The 23320-nt window shown below is 42.6% G+C and overlaps 1 protein-coding gene and 1 long non-coding RNA gene across 5 annotated transcripts; one reads left to right on the forward strand and one right to left on the reverse strand.

The window, feature by feature from the left end:
• LOC110527220 (transient receptor potential cation channel subfamily V member 5) lies at positions 1-23231 on the reverse strand. Of its 4 annotated transcripts, none has more exons than XM_021608393.2 (21): positions 22135-23231; positions 21738-21879; positions 21499-21638; positions 21279-21365; positions 21015-21165; positions 20756-20917; positions 20446-20555; positions 20162-20285; positions 19946-19974; positions 19699-19790; positions 19359-19470; positions 17801-17971; positions 17483-17553; positions 17184-17351; positions 16442-16560; positions 16088-16292; positions 15684-15891; positions 15459-15544; positions 15180-15343; positions 14670-14742; positions 1-2116 (listed from the first exon to the last, which is right to left on the reverse strand). In XM_021608393.2, the coding sequence occupies exons 1-21, from the start codon at positions 22216-22218 to the stop codon at positions 2101-2103; spliced, it is 2514 nt and encodes an 837-aa protein (XP_021464068.1). In that variant the 5' UTR covers positions 22219-23231; the 3' UTR covers positions 1-2100. The 4 variants fall into 4 exon arrangements, 2 of the variants coding, with proteins under 2 accessions (XP_021464068.1, XP_021464062.1); XM_021608387.2 differs by having other exon boundaries at positions 20732-20917; XR_005052557.1 differs by lacking the exons at positions 1-2116; positions 14670-14742 and having other exon boundaries at positions 15314-15343; positions 15684-15833; positions 20732-20917.
• Positions 14089-19481, forward strand: LOC118965274. The gene is made up of 4 exons (XR_005052559.1): positions 14089-14227; positions 16981-17396; positions 17792-17977; positions 19364-19481. It is a non-coding gene; the product is annotated as an uncharacterized LOC118965274 (long non-coding RNA).
• Positions 23232-23320: the final 89 nt, after the last annotated feature.

Raw genomic sequence — 23320 nt, forward strand, 5'->3', positions numbered from 1 at the left:
AAACATAGTCTGGAACAGTTGTGGGATGCGATAGATCACAAATTAATACAACCACTAGCATCAAAAAAACTTTTTTACGCAATGTGGCTGACGACACAGATCAGAACGTTTAGCTTTGAATGTTGACAAACTATTAGTCTATTTCCTCACATTATAAGTACAGCAATGCGCACATGGCAGTAGGCTATAAGCGTGAATGTTCCATTAGCGGGAAAACACCATTATCAAAAGTGACCGCAAACGTGATTATTTTATATGATAAAGGTGCATTTATGAAACACACTCGCTGCTAAGGTGTGCTCCATGAGGTGTGACTATGTGTGACTATGATTAGAAAAAGTCGCCAAAAAAAGGCTTTGTTTCTTGCCTTATGCTGGGCATCATTCACATGTGATAATATATCATTCACAGGTGATAGGCTACTATTGTCACCCATCAGACTATTCTTGATATAATCTTGTCTTTACATATATAAAATGTGCTATATATAAAATTGCTATATAGATAGGGTTTCTTGCTAAGATATCGACAGCTTCAACATTTAATAGGTGAGTTTAGGCCTTTCAAATTCCAAGAGAGAATAGCTAGTGTTGCCATTGTTAAAAACATTTTTTTATATATTAACGATTCAATTGTTAGCTGTAGTGTTAATAAGCCTATGGATGTGAAACAAAAAGCTGGACCCACAGGGAAACCGACACATTGGTAATTCCCCACGAAAAGCGAACCCCGCCCCACCATGTGAACAATTCCCTCCTCATCATTGTCTTATGCTGAGGGCAGCATCACAGCCATAGGCTAGGCTACGTGATTTTGTGTGGATAGCATACCTAAATATTGAGCCAACCAAATTGTGGTCAGTCTAAAATAAAATCGGTTGGCTCGTCCCCTTGTGTGTTGGCCTTAATGTGCTTATCGAAGGAGTCTTGAGCCTCCTTGGCAGTGGAAAAAACATCTGCGTTGTATTCTAGAAGGTCAAAATTAGTTTTGCATGGCGGATGAAGCCGCATCTCAGGTTTAGCTTGCGTAGCTGGGATCTCACCTCGTTGTAGCTCGCCCTCTTTTCAGCAGTTCAGCACTCAGATCTGGGTAGATGCTGAGCCTCTTCTTTGCATAGGTCAGAGCCCCCGAATCCGTTGTGAGGCGAACAATTTGTCGTTTGACTTCAAAACTGTGGATTTGTACAATCATAGACAAAAGATCCGTTCTGGAGAGGACTCGTACGTACGGTGCACAATGTTTATCAGCGGCATGGGACCCAGTTTCTCCTGCCCAAACAGTTCATAGAAAAGATTGCTCATGAAGGAAGTTGGGTTGCCCGCTTCCACACCAGTTTCAAGTCCTGTGACCCCCACATTAAATGTATTTTTTGAGTTATTCTGTTTTAATTTTTAGGAAATGTATTTCAGGTCATGGAGTCGCCCTTCTGTCAGATTGGCCACTGTCTCTAAACTTTCCACTTTAGTTGAGTAGGTATCCACTTTAGCAGTGCAAGAGCAGTGCAAGAGATTCATTTATTGGTTTTTAATTGCAAGTCGAAGGCAGAGGTAATGTTGTCACGATCAATTTCTCGGATAGTAGTGGCCAACTCCTTCTGTTGTCGGGTGTTAAGAGCCGCCATGTTCCCATAGGTGAATTGTGAATGGACAGAATATGCCAGCTACTGGAGCGAAACAGACCTGCTATTGTTCCTTGTAATACAGTAAATGTCCCACACCTTAATGTGATGTTATATGTAAACAATTATTTTGAAAATATTTATTTTGCAAAAGAAAAGCCACGCATTTCAATGCATGCCACCGGAACCGGATTTGACAGATTTTAAGAATATCCGATTCGTTGAATATGCACCAATCCGGCGTCCTCCTCCTATCCTCCACAATATGCTTCCATTTGACCTCTTTACCGCATCTATTAGATTAGCAAACATATACTGCATGTATTGTAGTCATACCATAAGATACCATAAATGATCTGAATAACCTAAAAACTGATAAGGAGACAGATGTTAGTTAGAAGGTTTCATCCTTATTGTCTGGTCCTGGATCTCGTGTTGCTTGTGCAGTCTCTGTGGTTACAAGCATCTTCAGCATCAAGGAGTCAACCTGTTGAGGCCCTGAAGGATTGGATATTACAACACTCATGAGTTCAAAGTAAACAGGTCAAATTGGACACACCCTGTACTTGTAAAGCAGACTGCTGAGACACCCTGTGGCCATCTGCAGAGTGCACTATGCAATTACAGGCTTACAACAAAGGGTTTCTACATACACATGGGTTACGGATGTAACCTTGGTAGAGTGTTTGGTTGCCAAACCACCTATGGGGAACTCCTTCCCTTCACCCGATGTGATTGAGATACTTAATATCAAAATATGTTTACAGTCACGCCACACCCTTACTGTACCCATGTGACCTGTCACTATAAAAGGCTGTGTGGTATGACATACTGTCTATTACGTCACTCAAACCTCACGGAGGTGGAGGAACGACATGAAAGCTTGGCGACCCGATACTCAGAGCACCAAGGTTACATCCGTAACCCAACGCTCTCTTTCTTTTTCGTTGTTGCAGCAAGAGAAGCACTCAATGCCCTAACCGGACAAGTGTATGCCACTCACAACTCTCCTGTGAGAAGTGGGGAGGCAGGTGAAATGCCGCTATGATTAAGGGCTGGTTAGCATGTGATGATGAAAGCACCTTAAGTAAGAAGGCTGGATTTGGCCGAAGCACTGCCTGAGATCCAACTTCTGCTAAAGTGAGACATGAAGGATGGGTAGAAGGTGCATGTGATTATCTAACACGCTTGGCTGAAACAATAGCCAATAGAAAGGCAGTCTTGACTGAGAGCTCATTAATCTCAAGTGAAGACAGGGGCTCAAATGGTGAAAGTAGGACAACATCTAACTCCCATAAGGGTACTGAAGGAGCCTTGGGGGGCTGTAGCCTGTGGGCTACTTTCATGAATTGTGATACTAGAGGGTGTGCCTATGGTGATGCATCAATGTAGATGGGGACTCTTCTGTAGCCATAACCTGGAGGAAATCAAAATGACAGAAATTGGGCAGGAAGATGGCGATTCCGCATGGTCGACACACCACTTCCTGAACACATTCCACTTGTAGGAATACAGGGTTAGCACAGAGGATGCCCTGGCTGCCTGAACTGTATCAATTAAGGAGGGCAACCCTGCAGCTACAAGGCGGTCACACTCAGGTGCCACTCCCACAACTTCAGTATGCTGGGTTTGGGGTGCCAATGCTTGCCATTCGCTTGTGACAGGAGGTCCACTCGAAGAGGGAGTCCCCATGGTGGGAGGTTGTCAGCTGTACAAGGTCTGAAAACCAAGTAGAATTGACGCACTCTCAAGACTGATCTTCCAAGACCTGACGGAGCAAGGAAATTGGTGGAAACACATACAGCAGCCCACTTGGCCATCTGTGTAATAGGGTATTGACTCCAATTGGGCCTGCCGGACCATTTGTGGAGAACCACATAGGAACATGGGTTGAGTCTTGCAATGCGAACAGATCAGTGGTGGCCTTTCCAAATTGCGCCCAGATCATCTCCACTACTGTAGGATGTATCCTCCAGTCTGACGGAAGAGGGTCTCCTCTGGAGAGGTCTGCTGCCTGATTCTCCACCCCAAGCAGGTGTTCTGAGGGATGTAAGGTGTCTGTTTGCCCAAAGCAGTAGCTCCCTTGCTACCTGGTGCAGTTCCATGGACCTCAGTCCGCTCTGGCGGTTGATGTTTGCAATCACGGTTGTGGTGTCTGTCCGTATCAGTACATGTTGTCCTCTCAGTACTGGGAGGAAGTGCCGGAGTGAAAAGGTCAACCGCCTTGAGCTCCAGTACGATGATGTGAGCCGTTTTCCATGGTGCTGACCATACACCACGGGCCCCTGACTGGTTCAAGACTGCTCCCAATCCCTGTAGGGAGGCGTCTATGGTCAAAGTCACCCGGTTGTGAACTGCAACTAGAAGCACTCCACTGGGAGTTTGAAGTGCTAGGCGCCACCATTGTTTTGTTCTCCAGCAACTCATTGATGTTATCAGCTTTTTGTGTTTCTCCCTTCTGGGACACAGATAGTGTCTGTTGTACATCTGCTCTATTGGCCGAATGTGGAGCAAGCCCAATGGTACAACATGGACTGCAGCAGCTAGGAGGGCTAGTAGCCTCTGACTCGTCTTGTGACGTCACCTGTTTTCTCAGTTTGAATGTTGAAAGACAATTAGTCAAAGATGCCACTATTTCTGGAGAGTGTTGCTCGCATGACTTGAGTGTCCAGTGTCAAGCCCAGGAAGTGCACACACTGGGACCAGAGAAGTATTTTCCAAGTGCCTTGTTAGTCCCAATTCAGAGAGGTGATCTGAGACCATGGATGCATGTGCCAAAGCTTGGCTTTGCGACCCTCCCTATATTAGCCAATTATGTAAGTAGTTCAGGAAGCTGACTCCTGCTTGGGGAAGTGGGTCTAGCGCTGCGCTTATGCACTTTGTGAAAGTGTGAGGGGCAAGTGAAAGGCTGAAGGGTAGAAAATGAAATTATGCGTCTTTCAGGTCCACTGTGGTGAACCAATCTTCCTGGTTGTACAAACTGAAGGATGGTTTTGATTGTTAGCATTTTGAAGGGCTGAAAGATGACGATTCAGGCACTCTAGTTCCAGGACCGGACGGAGGTCTCCGCCCTTTTCTGGCACCAGAAAATAGATTGAGTAGAATCAGAATTAGTTTTGTTGAGCTGGTTCTACCTCTTCAATTGCATGCTTTTTAAAGGAGATTACTGAGTGTTTGCTTTTGAGCAAGGTTGCAAGCTGTTGTTTTCAAGACACCCCTGAAACGTGGGGATCGCTACCAAAATTGTAGTCCATAGCCTTGTGTTAGAGTGCGTAACCATTGACCTTTTCCAGCTCAGGACCGAGGCTCTGCGTGCTTTGGTGCAGAGGGGACACAGCTTGCATATGGTTCGCCTCTGCCTCTTGGGTGACGCTGTGCTCCACCTCTTCGGTAGGGCTGAGAGTGTCTGTTCCTCCACTCCTGAGTAGGTGCAGCGTGAGTCTGATCCTGGCTTCTTGGCATTCCAGTTGGGGCCCTGGGACTGGAGTAATGGTTTGCTGGCTGATGCATTCTAGGATTTGGAATGAGGCGCTGAAGCGTCATCTGTGCTTCTCTGTCCTCCTTAGACACTTGGAGGAGGTGGGCCGCAGCTCCTACTGATAGAAGGCCAGTATTGCTGCTGAATTGCTAAGCCTAGCGACTGAAGTAGTGCTGTCATGTGCCCTGCATAGGAAGCGATCAGATGCCCTGCATCATTTGTTAGGCAGCTCTTGGTCTGAACTGTGACTGAGCGAAGCAGGCATAACAAGCGAAGCAAATTATTTGTCCATACAGGGGAAAATGGGCAAAACTATTCTCATCTGCACCGTGAACTGTAGCTAAGCGAGTGCATATGCTTGGAATGTCAGGGGTTCTGTCATTTGGGAGGGCTGAGAGAGGGTTGATATGGGTAGGTCTATGAGACGCCATCAGAGGGCTGATAGAGGTAGGTCTAAGAGTCCAGGTAGCGGACTGAGAGTAACTATGTAGAACACCTCAAGATAAAAACGTAATATTCAATATCGGTAAGTTAGACTAAATATTAGCACTACACAATCTGGTGGGTGATAACCTTCAATCTGGATAACAACACAAAACAAATCTTAAGACTAGAGAAATGTATCGACAAATACTACGAAAACAAGCAACACCCAAACATGACGGAGAGTAAGACAAGGGAACCTATTTCAAAAATGAAAACGTGACTCTTCTACAGACTCAGACAATTTAATATTTTCACCACCGGGAATGGTAAAGGTTGAAACCGATCTGCTAGTCAGAGAGGATATAAAAGAGTTGAAGGCAATTCTCTAGATGAGTGTCGAAAAAGCTGCGACATTGGAGAAAGACACAAACAAGCTAAAAGAGACAGTCAATGAGATTGAAACCGATGTTAATGAACTTAAAAAGGAGGACATATTTCTGAGAGAAGCTTTACTTGACATACAGACTAGAGCCATGAGAGATAATCTGGTATTTACAGGTATCCAAGAGAAAGAAGGAGAAGTTCCTGAATGTGTAGTTAGAGAGTTCCTCCTTACAGCGCTTCAGATCCCACGCGAAGCTGTCGACAAAATCCAACTAGAACGTGTACACCGTTTCGGACAGAGGGTAGAGGTATGAATGCCCAATGGTTGCCAAATTTGCTTTCTTTAAAGATAAAATAATGGTTAAAAGCCTGGGTAAAAGACTTGCTGGCACAAAAATTGGCATGAATGACCAGTTCCGAAAGGAATTTACAGAACGGCATACAATTCTGTATCCAATAACTAATTGGAACACAAAAGCACTAATTCAACATGATAAAGATAAAAACTCAGTAAACAGAAGGCACAGAATGTGTGGGAGGTGTGGTGTGTGTTTTTTTGGTGTTTGGGAAAGTGTGGTGTTGAGTGAGAAAGGAAATGGTTGCATATCCCAGAACCAATGTATTGCTCTGAGCGGGGATTGTGAGAGAGCTTTCAATGTTGTTCAGATGAGGGATATCATTTTTATACATCTTATTTATTTATTTATTGTTCTATCATGGTGGAAAAGTGTTTTAAAATAAATTATACATCTAATCAATTTATTTATGATCCTATATTGATGGAACAGTCCACAACCCTATACTCTAAGACACCCACCTGAATGACCCAGATACTAAGGAGAAGTCTAACCGTTTTATGGGCCTGCTGTAAGCGGCCTGTATGCAGTCAATATGTGGTCGGAGACCTAGAGCAGCACTGCCCCCTCAAGATTCTGAGCCTGCTTGGCAGGGCTGGTCCTGCAAAGCCAAAGCCCCCTAAAGGGAGAGCATAATATACAAGGAAATTCTCAAAGCTTCTAATGAGAACCTTGACGACCTTGTACCTAGCCGGTGGGGATTCCGGTGGGGTGCCCCTAACCAGGCAGTGGCAGTTCTGGCTGCAGTAACACATGGGGAGGGGGTCACACTCAGACATTCAGAAAGGGGGCATATTATTGTGGCCCTGGTAGCACAAAATCAAAGGTCTGACTGCATGGAGATGCTTGGGAAAATGGTCACTACGGGGGACCATGTTGTGGGTGTTTCAGGGAATATGGTCACTACGGGAGACCGTGTTGTGGATGTTTCAGGGGAAGGGGGTATATCTGACCTCCATCATCTAGGACGTGACAATGGTTAATAAAATCTCCCCATTTCTGCCCATTTTTTTGACACAGTTTTGCAGGCCATCTCATTCAGCTGCAGCTGTATATGCATTCGTAAATCAAGACCTTTCTTTTGCCTACATTACTAGAAATATTAATAGCTAATTATGGAAAATAAGAAACAGGATTAATTTTTATATATATATATATATATATATATATATATATTATTTTTTATTTTTATATGGCTACATATAATACAAATGGAGGTGAGGGCGATGGAAATGCATTTGGCGGTTGATCTACTTCTGTTCTGTGAGTGGCACTGTGTGCTCTTTTCGAATGATGGATCCCAGTCTCTTCAGGGCTATGGGATACGGCGGGGTCTGGGGTGGTCTGCCGGGCATTGGGATGACAACCCAACTCGGGATGAGGAGGGCTTTTAGCGGGTGGAATAGTGGGGGCCAATTGGAGGTTTACTTAGTAGCAATACAAATATCATGGTACAACTATATAGACACTCAATCATCATATTACTTTTTAATGATACGTTTACAAACATATATTTTGATAAAGTGAATTGAAAGTTGTGTCTCATTATGGTAAGTGGTGAAATAAGTATAGCCAGTTATAATTGTAATGGCCTAGCAGATAATAAGAAAAGACGATCAGTATTTACCTGGCTAAAAGAGAAGGAATATAATATATATTGTTTACAGGAAACTCATTCAACAGTTTTAGATGAAGTTTTGTGGGAAAAGGACTGGGGGGAGGTGAAATATATTTCTCCCATGGGCAAAGGGGTGATGGTATTAATTAATAGTAATTCTAATCCAAATGTGCAAATTGTCCAAACAGATCATCAAGGTAGATGGATTATTTTAAATGTTATTGGACAGTTAACAGATATGGCTTATTAACTTATACAGTCCAAATAATGATGATCCACGTTTCTTTGAAAAAATATATAAGAATTTATCAACTCTACAAGCAACACTAGAATCCATTATTATGGTGGGAGATTTTTATACGATTTTAAATACCACTATGGAGTGTAGGGGAAATCACACTACAAACTATCCCCCTCAGGCACTTAAGGAAATCATGAATGTCATGGATATATTGGAATTAGTGGATATATGGAGGCTTAAATACCCTGACCTAGTGAGATACACATGGCGGAGGCTTAATCAAGCCTCGTCGTCTAGATTACTTTCTTATGTCATTCTCTCTGGCACCAAAAGTTTAAAAAGTGTTGATAGGGGACAGAATGCGGTCGGATCATCACATAATTGGCATATATATTACTCTTATAGAATTTCCACGTGGGCGAGGATATTGGAAATTTAAGCAAAGCCTACGAGATGATGAATCGTTTAGAACTAGGACAGAAGAATTTCTAACTGAATTTTTTTAGACATAACATAGGTACAGCAGATCCCCCTATTGTATGGGACACTTTTAAATGTGCCTTTAGAGGCAATGCAATTCAGTACTCATCTATAAAACAAAAGACATTTAGATCAAAAGAGTCCATATTAAAGAGTCATTCTCTCTGGCACCAAAAGTAAATATATCATTGATTCTGTGCCTCTATAATAGAGTATTTATTTGAAGGACTAACAGAACCGATAAGCAATAAATACTGTACCATAGAGGCACATAATAAGTTAGAGGAAAAACAAGAAGAAATGTAGGAACTTATTCAGGAAAGATCCAGTGCAATATATATATATTTTTTAAATAAAGCGAACTGGATGGAATATGGGGGAAAATGCAACAAATTATTTTTCAATCTTCAATAAAGAAATGCTACCAATTTTTTTTTTTTTTTTTACAAATGATGGAGTCAAGCATCACCTAATGATATTTTGAAAGAGGAAGTACTTTAAGAATATGTTTTCGTTCCATCTCCACTAACCGAAGCTAATTGTATGTATTTTTTATTTTTAAAAATTTTACCCTGTTTTTCTCCCCAATTTCGTGGTATCCAATTGTTTAGTAGCTACTATCTTGTCTCATCGCTACAACTCCCGTACGGGCTCGGGAGAGACGAAGGTTGAAAGTCATGCGTCCTCCGATACACAACCCAATCAAGCCGCACTGCTTCTTAACACAGCGCGCATCCAACCCGGAAGCCAGCCGCACCAATGTGTCAGAGGAAACACTGTGCACTGCGCCCGGCCCGCCACTGGAGTCGCTGGTGCGCGATGAGACAAGGATATCCCTACAAACCCTCCCTAACCTGGGCGACGCTAGGCCAATTGTGCGGTCGCGGCCGGTTACGACAGCGCCTGGGCGCGAACCCAGTCGCTGGTGGCACAGCTGGCGCTGCAGTACAGCGCCCTTAACCACTGCACCACCCGGGAGGCATTATTAGCATGTTTTACCCACTCCTATACAGTGAGGGAAAAAAGTATTTGATCCCCTGCTGATTTTGTACGTTTGCCCACTGACAAAGAAATGATCAGTCTATAATGGTAGGTTTTAATGGTAGGTTTATTTGAGACAGAATAACAACAAAAATCCAGAAAAACGCATGTCAAAAATGTTATAAATTGATTGGCATTTTAATGAGGGAAATAAGTATTTGACCCCTCTGCAAAACATGACTTAGTACTTGGTGGCAAAACCCTTGTTGGCAATCACAGAGGTCAGATGTTTCTTGTAGTTGGCCACCAGATTTGCACACATCTCAGGAGGGATATTGTCCCACTCCTCTTTACAGATCTTCTCCAAGTCGTTAAGGTTTCGAGGTTGACGTTTGGCAACTCGAACCTTCAGCTCCCTCCACAGATTTTCTATGGGATTAAGGTCTGGAGACTGGCTAGGCCACTCCAGGACCTTAATGTGCTTCTTCTTGAGCCACTCCTTTTTTGCCTTGGCCGTGTGTTTTGGGTCATTGTCATGCTGGAATACCCATCCACAACCCATTTTCAATGCCCTGGCTGAGGGAAGGAGGTTCTCACCCAAGATTTGGCGGTACATGGCCCCGTCCATCGTCCCTTTGATGCGGTGAAGTTGTCCTGTCCACTTAGCAGAAAAACACCCCCAAAGCATAATGTTTTCACCTCCATGTTTGACTGTGGGGATGGTGTTCTTCGGGTCATAGGCAGCATTCCTCCTCCTCCAAACACGGCGAGTTGAGTTGATGCCAAAGAGCTCCATTTTGGTCTCATCTGACCACAAAACTTTCACCTGTTGTCCTCTGAATCATTCAGATGTTCAAATAAACCTACCATTAAAATTATAGACTGATCATTTCTTTGTCAGTGGGCAAACGTACAAAATCAGCAGGGGATCAAATACTTTTTTCCCTCACTGTATAAATGGTAGATTATTGGACACGCAACAATGTCTGATTTCATCATTACTGAAACAGGATCCAAGTGGTATATATAAAGATCCAGTCCATTTAAAAAATTGAAGACCTCTTACACTTCAGTGTTGTGATGCAAAAATCCTAGCTAAATGCTTGGCGCATATAATTAAAAAGGTATTGTCAGATATGATTCATCCTAATCAGACAGGTTTTTTACATGGACGATACATTGGAGATAATATAAGACAAGTACTGGAACCAATGGAATACTATGAAATATCGGGGACACCAGCCTGGTTTTCATAGCTGATTTTGAAAAGGATTTTGATAAAGTATGACTGGAATTTATATATAAATGCCTAGAATATTTCAATTTTGGGGAACCTCTTATAAAATGGGTTAAAGTTATGTATAGTAACCCTAGGTGTAAAATAGTAAATAATGGCTACATCTCAGAAATGTTTAAACTGTCTAGAGGAGTAAAACAAGGTTTTCCACTATCGGCATATCTATTTATTATTGCTATCGAAATGTTAGTTTTTAAAATTAGATCCAACAATAATATTAAGGGATTAGAAATCCGTGGCATAAATACAAAGGTCTCATAATATGCTGATGATTCATGTTTTATTTTAAAACCACAACTAGAATCCCTCCACGGCCTCACAGAGGATCTAGATACTTTTGCTAACCTCTCTGGATTAAAACCAAATTATGATAAGTGTACTATACTACTTATTGGATCACAAAAAAAATTAGCAAATTTTACATTACTGTGTAGTTTAGCAATAAAATGGTCTGGCGGGGATGTGGACATACTCTGTATAAAAATCCCAAAATAAAGAAATGATCTCACTCCAATACATTTTTATAGAAAGTTAGCAAAAATAGATAAGATTTTGCTACAATGGAAAGGAAAATACCTGACTATTTGTGGAAAAATCACCCTGATTTACTCTTTAGTCATATCACAGTTTACCTATTTGCTTATGGTTTTGCCTACACCTAGTGACCTTCAATTTTATTTGGAATGGCAAGGCAGACAAAATTGAAAGGGCCTATTTATATAACGAATATGAATTCGGAGGTCAGAAATGATGAAATATTAAAGCATTAGTCTAAAGGCATCAGTCATAGAAAAGTTATACTTAAATCCAAACTGGTTCTCTAGTAAATTGGTAGGAATGTCTCATCCTATGTTCAAGAATGGCCTTTTTCCCTTTATTCAGATTACAACTGTTCCCTTTCGGTTGTTTGACAAGGAAATAATCTTCAAAATATCGTTATTTTTTAAACAAGCCTTAGAAAGTTGGTTGCAATTTCAGTTTAATACACCTGAAAATACAGAACAAATAATACAACAAATATGTGGTTAAACTCAAATATACTAATTGATAAAAAAAATGGATGAAATGTTTAAAAAAGGTATAATGTTAGTGAATAATATCATAAATAGGACTGGTGGAGTTATGTCACACATGCAGCTAACACAGACATATGGAAATGTCTGCTCTACCCAAAATTACAACCAACTAATTGCAGCATTACCACATAAATGGAAGAGGCAAGTAGAAGGGGTAAAACGTAAGTAACTGCATTAAAGAACATAAATGGTTAAAGAAAACTGTAATAAATAAAAACATATACCAATTTCATTTAAGGACCAAAAAATGGACAGCTGTGCCATATAAATTGCAAAATAGTTGGGAAGAGATTTTCGATGTACTCATTCCATGGCACATGGCTTATATATATGTATATATATATATATGTGTGACACGCAAAACAACGCCAGATTCAAATTTGAATTTTTCCATTTAAATTACTATACAAAATTCTTGCAACCAATAGAATGTTATATATATATGGGGGATACAATCTTCCCAGCTCTGCAGATTTTGCTGTGAGGAGGCAGAGTCATTAGATAATTTATTTTGGTATTGTCCATATGTAGCTCGTTTTTGGTCACAGGTCCAGGAATGGCTGAAAAATTGCAAAATTTACCTAGAACTAACGCTGCAGATAGCAATACTGGGTGATTTGAAAAGCCATAGTCAATCAATCAATAATATAATAATTATTTTTGCAAAAATGTTTATCTTGAATTTACAATCTGTAGAAGCTATGAGAGTAGAAAGGTTCAGTACTTTGAAGAAGCATCACAGCACAGTTGAAAAATATATGGCAAATAGAAATCCAGAATGGATGGTGTTAAGAGATAGATGGGAGGGGTTGAATGGAGCTGAAGGGTGAGACTAATAACAAGATAACCAATGTAAATCATACGGGGTCTGTAAAATGTATATAGGTTCAGAAATGTTGTGAAATAGCACAGTTACAAATAGAAATACAACTGGATGGACATCAGAAATAGAGGAAGGACTAAAAACAAACAAAATATAACTATTGTACAATAGATTGTGTCTGTAAAATGTGTATAATATTGATTATTAGTTTACTCCAATTGAGGGAAGGGTGGTATGGTTTGCGGGGAATAATAAAGGTATATTCTAAACAAAAAAGTATGTATATATATATATATATATATATATATATATGTAGGTATGTGTATGTATATATATATATATATATATATATATATAATGTCTGTGTATGCATATGGTTATATTCATGTTTATGTATGCATATGGATATGTACGTGTATGTATATGGATATATATATTTACCAAAAAAGGATAAGGGGGTTTGGAAATGATGCAGACAATTACATTGTTGGAAGCATCCATATTTCCGCAATATTAAGCTGATCCACCCATTTAAAAAAAAAGAGCATTGGAGCTCACGCACAAAGTATTTAAACAACAGTATGGATGTCTCAGTCTTTGAAGAACTGAATCCATCAAACTTGGATGTGGACGCCATGGCAGTAAGTATATGTTCCACGTTGAGGTTCTTGTTTGCTCTCTTAAACATTCCGACAACATTCCGATATTTTCTGGTCGACCGTCATCCGATTCAACAAGGTTGGGGTTGGGTTTGGTACCGGCGGGGGAAGCCTGGCAAGTAGCTTTTCGAGGGCATACTCAATGGTTGCCATACGACTGTGTGTTGAGATTTGTGCCCAAGCGCGGATGAGCGCTGAGGTTTATTGGGCGGCGGATCACAAGGGGAGTGAGACCTGTCATTAGACCTGGAGCGTTTGGAATGATCATTCATCTATGTAGCAGACTCATCTGATGAGAATCCAGAGGTCGAGATTTCAATGCTCTTGGTTTGAATTTCTGACAGTGAGTACAAGAGCTGCTACTCTGTGCTGCCCCTTGAACATGTTCAGCTCCCAAGCAAAGAATGCAAAGTGTGTGCTCATCTGAGGCTGGGAGTTGTTTTTCACAAGGTTGACATGAGTGGAACAACATCCCGTGTACAGCACTGAATCAGTTTACAAAGAAAGGGTTTTCACATAAGAGAAGTATGTTCCAAGAAAAAGGTAACTGTTGGCTCTGACCCAACGTGCTTCGGGGGCGAGACTCCCGCCTAAATATGTATCAAGGTATATAGTCAAGCGTGGACTGTCAGTCTCGGCGTTGGTGGACTCAGTCAAGCGAGGACCGGTAGCCTACATCACCACTGAGCTCCGTGATCACAAGCTAGGGAGTGGTAATGCTGGATCAACGGGCTGGTGTGGAAGTCAAGCGGGGACTGGCATGACACCGCGAGTCAACAAGCGCCAACAGGTACAACAAGCTAACTAGCTACGGTAACTATGTGTGGCTAATTTAGCTAGCTAGCTACGAGCTAACTTCTGAGGTAACGGGATAGACCCTAAACTAATTAGCGTACTAGCTAGTATGGAAAAGCACGACAAAAAGCAATACAAGTTAGTGATTATGGGCAGGCACAATAACAAGAGTAGGTCATTCCGTAAGAAAATAATTAGAAGGGAATTAATAGTTATCTCGTAATGTAAAACACAAAGGTGAGAATTAAAAAAATACAGTATGTCACGCCACACAGCCATTTAATAGTGGCAGGTCACATGGGTACAGTAAGGGTGTGGCGTGACTGTAAACATCTCAATCACATCGCGTGAAGGGGATGGAGTTCCCCATAGGTCGTTTGGCGACCCGTTACGAAAACTAAAGATAACCAAGATGCCTTAAACCAGTGATACCTCACCTGTATGGTGGCGCTTCGACGGGCTCTGACCCAGTGCTTTCTGCTGCCTTCACAGTCACACCACAGCCCACACCTGCACAGAGACAAAATAACGCAATCTGTCAGCTATGGACAGACAGGAGACAGTGAAACATAGCTATACTTTAGCACAGAAATACACAGAAGAAACAGGCACAGGGACAGGTTATCATAGTAGGCCTCAAAGAAATAGAACTAGTGAAGTGCGGTCTGACTGGGTCAAAGACTAAACAAAGAGTAAAGTCCATGGATTCTAATTATATGGTAGAGCTTCTCTTATTTGAATGATAGAGCCATTCATGATGTCAGTTCAAATGACTACATCATGTGTAAAGACTATTAATCCAAATATGCACTCCCTCTGGATTTGAACGGGCTTTACTCTTTGTTTAGTCTTTGACCCAGTCAGACTGCACTAGACTAGTTATCGGGTCTGTCTTAGTGTATAGTCCCTGTATAGAAGGTTCTTTACGAGGTCAACATAATACTGACATGAGCTGGTCTGGGACTGGATCAGTTGATGGATCAGGGCCTGCAGGTTCTTCATGTCTGCCCTCAGGGCACTGAGGTCCTGGCTCTGCTGGGTCTGGTCCACCTGGAGCCTCTGCAGAGTCTGCAGGTGTTCCCCCTGCACAGGGAATGAGAAGCGCCTCTCCCTAGGAGAGACAGGAAGAGAGAGATCTTGACACAAATCCTGGAAATATTCCACAATACAGCATAGTTGTTCCATACTCCTAAAGTCAGGTAAAAGAGAGGCAGTGCTGTGCCTACCCTGAGGCCCTGTCACTCTCATCAGGTCGTCCTTGTTCGGGGGGATTCACTTCTTTTTGGATCTCCAGGAACTCATCTAGTGTCTCCTGAAGTGTCGGAAACAGGTAAAAAAGAGAAACAAGCCCTCTACCTCCCTAAACTAAACCAACCCGCAGGCAGACACAGATATATAAAAGACATACAGTTCAAACGCAGGTGTTAAAGATGAATGTCCCATCCCGTCACCTTGATCTGAGTGGTGATCGTCTTCAGCTCAGCGTGCCGCTTTGAGTCAGTTCTGATGTCATCATCGTATAACTCCCCAAGAGGGGCACAGAAGCGGTGGATGTGCTGGTCGTCATAGAAACGGCAGAGACGGGGCATGGATTCCTCCACCTGCAGGATAATGGCTGCTTGCTGCATTACTGCATTGGCCAGTGCATTGTCATACACCCTGACAGAAGAGATACATACTGATGCTGAGAGTGACAGATGCATTCTGAGTCATATGTTTGTTTGTAGATAAACACGCAAACCTGGCGTAGACAAACAATATACAGTACTTGAGCGCACACGAGTGTAAGCTGTAAAGGCTGATCAGCACACTACTGATCTGCTAGTTCCCCAAATATCATTTTAGCAGCCCGTACCTTTGGAAGGTGTCCGACAGAAGGGCAATCATCAGGTTGACACACAGAATGGAGGACAGAGCCAGAAAGGTACCACAGAGGAAGTGGGCCATGATCGAGTCCACTTCCACCATGGCGTTAAACTCATACTCGTCCACCAGAGTGATGCGGTACAGGCTGTAGAGCAGCTGGGGTACAGTCCGCATACTGGGTATTGACGCCTGACCTGGGGAGGACAGGTCGCAGACAGACCGTAAATACAGTTGTTTGTGTATTTTGTATCATACCAGGACAGCTGCAGTAGCATATGCCATGTCATATTGTGGGTATGTTTCATAAAATATGCATGATCTTATGGTTTGTTTCCCAACGTACCTCCAAATATAATCCAGAAGGCACACGCGTAAGGGATAAAGATCTCTGCATATAGGAAGAGGAAACGTAGCACATCCCCCACAATCTTCCCCAGCATGACAATGAAAGGACCCATAACCCTGTACAGAATGAGGATCAAAGGTTGTGGTATTGGTGTAACGCTGTTGAATTTTCAGACGCAATGGCTCTAAGATCTGCTGTATGAGTTCAATGTGGGTTAGTATTTGGCTACTTTATGTTTGGAAATATCCAGACATGCTGTTCTAAAAAATGTGTATTTTGGATATGAGAGCCATGTCCGTATGGGGGCCTATGAGCTCTAGTTCCTTCGTTGTCACTACGGGGGGGGGAACACCTGTGGCGCCCTATTCATGTGTTGTTGTCATGGAACCTGATAACTCCAGGTGTACCTATAGGGACGCTGACCAGGTGTCATTATTATCGTTAAGCTTCCCCATGAACACAATGCACTGTTCGCGGGGAAGCTCAGGCTTTTGGGTTTAGTTTCAGTTGTGTTTTTTCTTTCTTTTTTTCTTCAGAACCTATTGTTCCTTTCCATGATCCATTGGGTACCAGAGAACAGTCATCAATGGCGGGGAAGGGAAGTAAAGATTAATTATTCTCCACCACAAGATTGGTGCTCTAAAATGAACGAATGCCTTGCACTTCCTCAGGAAGACAAGTAAGAAATTAAAAAAGATCCCTAAAAGAGGACTCTTCAGTGGTTGGTCAGTCTGATCACCTGAAGGCTCGGACGTGTTTCATCAGCCGGAGCCAGAGGAAGATGATGACCACAGCGAAGAGGCGCAGGCTGTAGTCCCGCAGTGTTCCTCCAAGCAAGAAGATGTCTGCCACATGGATCCCGAACACAGCCATCAGCAGTATGTACACCAGCCAATCAAAGATGTTCCTGTGACACAGCCAAATGAGATCCCATCGTCTGCTTGCCAGTTAGGTAATGGAAGAGCATTATTAAAGGGCCAGAGTTACAACATATCCATATGAGATGTACTGTATCATATATAACACAAATGTGTTTACCAGGGGTCTTGTAAGTAGTTTCCCTTCATGCGGTGGATCAACTTGATTTGCTCTTCCAAGAAATGTTTTTCCTTTGAAGCAGGAGGACAATTTTATTTTAAAGAAGATGTCAATTCCCACATTCTCAATGGGGATTACAACAACCTGTAGCCTTACAAATGGCATACTGCCAAAATAATGTATTGGGGTCAGGAGGACTTTTCCTTAGATCTTAAAATACATTTATTTTGGTTACTTGTGTGAGCCTAGATCAGGTCTAAAAACTTCACTAAAGATGTGTGTCTGTGTGTGTCTCCTGTGTAAGAAAAGGTGCTGTACCTCGGGCCACATTGGGTGTGTGCAGCGCAGGTCATCGTTGGTGCGATGCTCACACCAACTCTGCCAGCTCCTTAGCTTCCTGCTGGAGCCTATCATCTCTGCCACTTCCCGGCCCACCTCCACCACTGTTAGCCCCAGAGCTACCACCACCCCAAACACACGCCACCAGTCCTGCAGGTGAATATACTTTTTATATTTAGATTTGTTTATTTGGATCCTCATTAGCTGTTACAATCACAACAGCTACTCTTCCCGGGGTCCACAATGACTTTATCAATGTCCAAACATCTGTATGACCCGTGACATACTTCTGACCTTCATATTCAGATGATTTCATTGTGGATCTAAATGAAGGACTGAAATGTGTGTGAATCTTAAAACATCACACTTTTAATGTAATTCTGAAGAGTTAATGAAAAAAAAAAAATCTATCTATATATACAGTTGAAGTCGGAAGTTTACATACACTTAGGTTGGAGTCATTAAAACTCCCTTTTCAACCACAGAGATGAATGTACTTTTTGTGCGAAAAGTGCAAATCAATCCCAGAACAACAGCAAAGGACAAAAGTATCTATATCCACAGTAAAATGAGTCCTTTATCGACATAACCTGAAAGGCTGCTCGGCAAGGAAGAAGCCACTGCTCCAAAACCGCCATAAAAAAGCCAGACTACGGTTTGCAACTGCACATGGGGACAAAGATCGTACTTTTTGGAGAAATGTCCTCTGGTCTGATGAAACAAAAATAGAACTGCTGGGCCATAATGACCATTGCTATGTTTGGAGGAAAAAGGGGGAGGCTTGCAAACCGAAGAACACCATCCCAACCATGAAGCACGGGGCTGGCAGCATCATGTTGTGGGGGAGATTTGCTGCAGGAGGGACTGGTGCTCTTCACAAAATAGATGGCATCAAGAGGGAGGAAAATTATGTGGATATATTGAAGCAACATCTCAAGACATCAGTCAAGATGTTAAAGCTTAGTCGCAAATGGGTCTTCCAAATGGACAATGACCCCAAGCATACTTCCAAAGTTGTGGCAAAATGGCTTAAAGACAACAAAGTCAAGGTATTGGAGTGGCCATCACAAAGCCAATCCCATTGAAAATGTGTGGGCAGAACTGAAAAAGCGTGTGCGAGCAAGGAGGCCTACAAACCTGACTCAGTTACACCAGCTCTGTCAGGAGGAATGAGCCAAAATTCACCCAACTTATTGTGGAAAGCTTGTGGAAGGCTACCCAAAACGTTTGACCCAAGTTAAACATTTTAAAGGCAATGATACCAAATACTAATTGAGTGTATGTAAACTTCTGACCTACTGGGAATGTGATGAAAGAAATAAAAGCTGAAATAAATCATTCTCTCTACTATTATTCTGACATTTCACATTCTTAAAATAAAGTGGTGATCCTAACTGGGGATTTTGCGGAGGATTAAATGTCAGGAATTGTGAAAAACTGAGTTTAAATGTATTTGGCTAAGGTGTATGTAAACTTCCGACTTCAACTGTGTGTGTATATACAGTATATATGTTCCCTCTGTCCTTCACTTTCTCACCTCAGGGAAAACATAAGGCTCCTCGGTTCGGATGACAGACACAGAGATGGCCACGGTCGTCCAGGAGACTATAAACAGGAAGTTAAGGAGTAGGAGTATCCAAGCCCCCAACCTACAGAGACACCAGTTTACTATTCAGAGTGAAATACTGAGCCACCATTCAGTACTGTATTAACAGTAAATACCTTCGGCTACGTGTCTAACTGGTTAGGGCCTATGGTATATTTCATTTATGACAGAGCATGAGACTGGAAGGAGGAAGAGGGGTGACAGAGCCCAATCTGGCAGGAGTGACACACCTGCCACTCCTGTCTGGCAAAAGTCTCTCTCATGAACTGACCTGCCATATAGTTTCCACTTGACAGTGATGAGCTTCAGAACCACAGGGTGCATGATGAGATCCAACTTCCCCTGGTGTACTATGAACTCCAACTGTGGCGAGAGAGAGAGGGATACAGAGAGAGAGAGAGAGACAGACAGACAGAGAGAGAACAATTCTCAGGGAAAATTCATGATCAAATTAGTTGACTTAGTTTTCATCCATTATCACTTGATTTGCTTGTTTAGCCTTAAAGAGTGGGACATACTGGTGATGTAGGCTCACTGGCAACACCCTCTGGAAGACAAAAAAATTGAAATGAGAGATCACACAAGTTTTAAAAAAATAGTTTACAAGTCTGTTGCACGGTTTGACCCACTGAGTTAGGTGGTTAAACAGAGTGTATTTTTATTAGTGGGAGCATTGGCCATATAGGACATTTTGTTCTGTGTAAATAGTATATATATATTTTTTCAGACTATACCTTGTGAGCCCTGTCCGGGTGGATTCTGCTTGCAGGGTGGCTCTGGCTCCAGCAGGTGAAGGTAGTAGAACTGCTGCCTGGTCATCCGGTCAGTCACATGGAACTGGTTCAGAGCCAAATGAGCCTGACAAGACCAAAGAGAGCTGAACAATACTATAGGATGACCACATACAGAACCCACTCTATGACAACAACTAGCACATTGTCAGGACAAACTATACAATTGGAGCATGTACTGCAGTATGGCGACTCATTTGGTCAGTGACCATCCAACCCATATTTACCACTGAGGTCATCTTGTCAATCATGGCGGTGATGCAAAGCTGACCATCAGAGTCCTTTACCCCAGCATCAGCCCCTAGTTCCATTAGTGTCCGTGCAGCCTCACTCCTGTCTGAAAACACACAGGAGTACAACAAAAGAAGCATAATCAAGTACAGCAAATAACTGTGTAATGTGCAATTGAGCTATTTGTAAGGTGAGGTGGAGGGTACATTTCCATGTGTGTTTGGACAATAAAGTTGTGTTTTATTCTATTCTAATTCAAAGTATGGAGTGTGAAATGCGCACCCAGAGGCAAGTAAAGGTATGAACCTAGGTTGGCAGCCAGTTGTAGAGGGGTTCTCCTTTTGTAGTCTCGTGCGGAGATGTCTGCCCCATACTGCAGCAGCACCTTGACTGCCCCCACCGCGTCATTCTTAGCAGCGTAGTGCAGAGGTGTCTGATGATCCATGTTGGTCTGAGCACCAATGTCGGCTAGACAGGACATGCATGTGTGAGCTACAGTACAAGACACATTCAAATCCCTCACCTACAGAACACACAAGTGACACAGACACAATTGACCTCTGACCTTTCCTCTCCAACAAGAAGTGGATCATCTCCTCGTAGTCCAGAGCTGCGGCAACGTGCAGGGGCGTGACCCCGTAGGAGTCAGGACGCAGAACATCAGCCCCCCTGTCCAGGAAGAAACGCATCACGTCCACGTTCCACGCCCTCGAGATCTAGAACCAGGCAGAGGAGCCCATTTGAACACACAGTGGCTTCACTCACAACGATGCTGCCACAACAGAAGGTCTTTGAGCCATTTGATGACGTGTGAAGACTTCAGTCTCACCTCATGCAAGACAGTTTGTCCGTATCGGTCCGTTGAGTTGGGGTCGGCTCCATCTGCGATTACATCACTCAGGTACTGAAGGTCCACCTATGACCAAACCGGATTATTGACTGTATGAATCATCACCAGCCTTCAAATCAGACCACATCTAATCTATATATCTTACATCTATCTATACCTTTAGCCCCATTTTACAACGTAAATGCCATCCACCCCTCACCTCATCAGTGTCCTGATTGCTGGAAGCCAGATCTCTGAAATGGTCTAGCAGTCTTTTATTGAGGTGGAAGCTTTTGTCTCCTCCATCTATGACATCTTCATCCAAGGCCAGGCCTTTGTACATGGTCTCAAAGAATTCCCCTTTAAACAAGAAGGTGATCACATAGCCTGATAGAGTGCAGAGTATTTGAAGTCTTATCTAGGTGTACCTTGAGTTTGGCGTTTTATCTGCAATGGTACCTGTGGGTTTTCTCTTCACACACTGACGGCAGACTCGTTTCCAGCGGCTGCAGGTGTAAGACGCCCACTGGGCTGCTGCCTTCGCAGCACTGGACACAGATGTCCTCGAGATCGCACTTCCAACAACTGGCTGCTGTTCAGACTGCAGTGACACGCATACATCACACTACAGTACATAGAACTGCATCATAGCATGTACTCAAATGTCCAATTCTGAAATATATCACCCAGTAAGAAGTATAGTAACCCACTACTCTCTAATCATACACAGTTTGGAGCCTAGTAACCATTGAAAATGTATTGAGAGGGTTTCCGATTACTCCAGAAATGGAAAAATATCAACAGATAACGACATTGAGAGAGACTGGTAAACTTCAAAGTGCCATTTTCTCCTCACCTGGTTGACAACTCCATCGGTCATCTCCATCTCCATGGCAGGGTTGTAACGGCCAGAGGCACTAACCCGGTTCAGTCTCCTCATCCTGCCGTGTTCCAGGCCTGAAGGCTTCTCTGTAAACAATTAACTACACAGCTCCAATATGACTGCGACCAGCCTACCAGTGTAGGTACGGTAACTCTACAATGAGCCGCTATTTCCAAACAAAGGCTTTCACTCAAAACACAGGGAGTTGGTATATTCCGGTAGACTCTGAACCTGCTAAAGCCGTGTGATCCAGAGAGATGAGAAGTGGATTGTTGTTAGGCGGATATCAGGTAAAAGGAAAGTCTTTCTGCAGGCCCCAGTCACTGTTTTTCCTTCCAGCTGTTTGTTTACTAGTGAGCTACCTGCAGTACTGTACCTGAACAATATGGTACATTCTGACTCATGTGCTTGTTACACAACAGCCTTTATGTCAAAGTTAACAATGATGACACTGACAAAGCAATGGTCCTATCTTCTAATGTTTAACAGCTTTGGAGTTTGTCTGAGCTGTTAAGACATGTTGGAGAAACTGTGGACATGTTTATGGCTTCTTATCAGCTTACGTGTGTGCTCAGTACAGATGTATTGTGGCTTGTTACGGTACATATAATCACCAAGTGGCCCCACTCTTGACAAACCAGTTTCATGCCTAGATATAGGATTCCAATGGTCTTTTCATATGATTTTTTTATCTTAGCTAAGGCATCCAAAATGACAACACCATGACTTGGCCATATGCAGCGACAGCTCAGAGTTGGACAGGACGTGGTTGCCATAACAATGTGATTGACAGGTGCCACAATAATGTCATAAGAAGGGTGGTGTGTTCGAAAAGCTAAAGTCCACTCTAGGGCAACAAAGCAGGTGGGGGAAAAAAAAGACTAACAGACCATTAAGTAACAAAGACTAAAAGAGTGGTCAGTTGATAAAGCAAGACGCTTGCAACGCCAGGACAGTGGGTTCAATTCCCGTGACGACTCGTATGTCAAATGTACGCACACATGACTTGTAAGTCAGCTAAACGGGATATATTATATAAAACACAGACAACATTGTATTCTTTATAACAAGGTTGTGATGTACAATGGACACAGAGACAACATTTGACAAGAAGGAAAAAATGAAGTGTAAATCCTTTATATTGTCCAGTTAAAGCCGG

The sequence above is a fragment of the Oncorhynchus mykiss genome, chromosome 1 (genome assembly GCF_013265735.2).
Source record: "Oncorhynchus mykiss isolate Arlee chromosome 1, USDA_OmykA_1.1, whole genome shotgun sequence".
Taxonomy (NCBI): domain Eukaryota; kingdom Metazoa; phylum Chordata; class Actinopteri; order Salmoniformes; family Salmonidae; genus Oncorhynchus; species Oncorhynchus mykiss.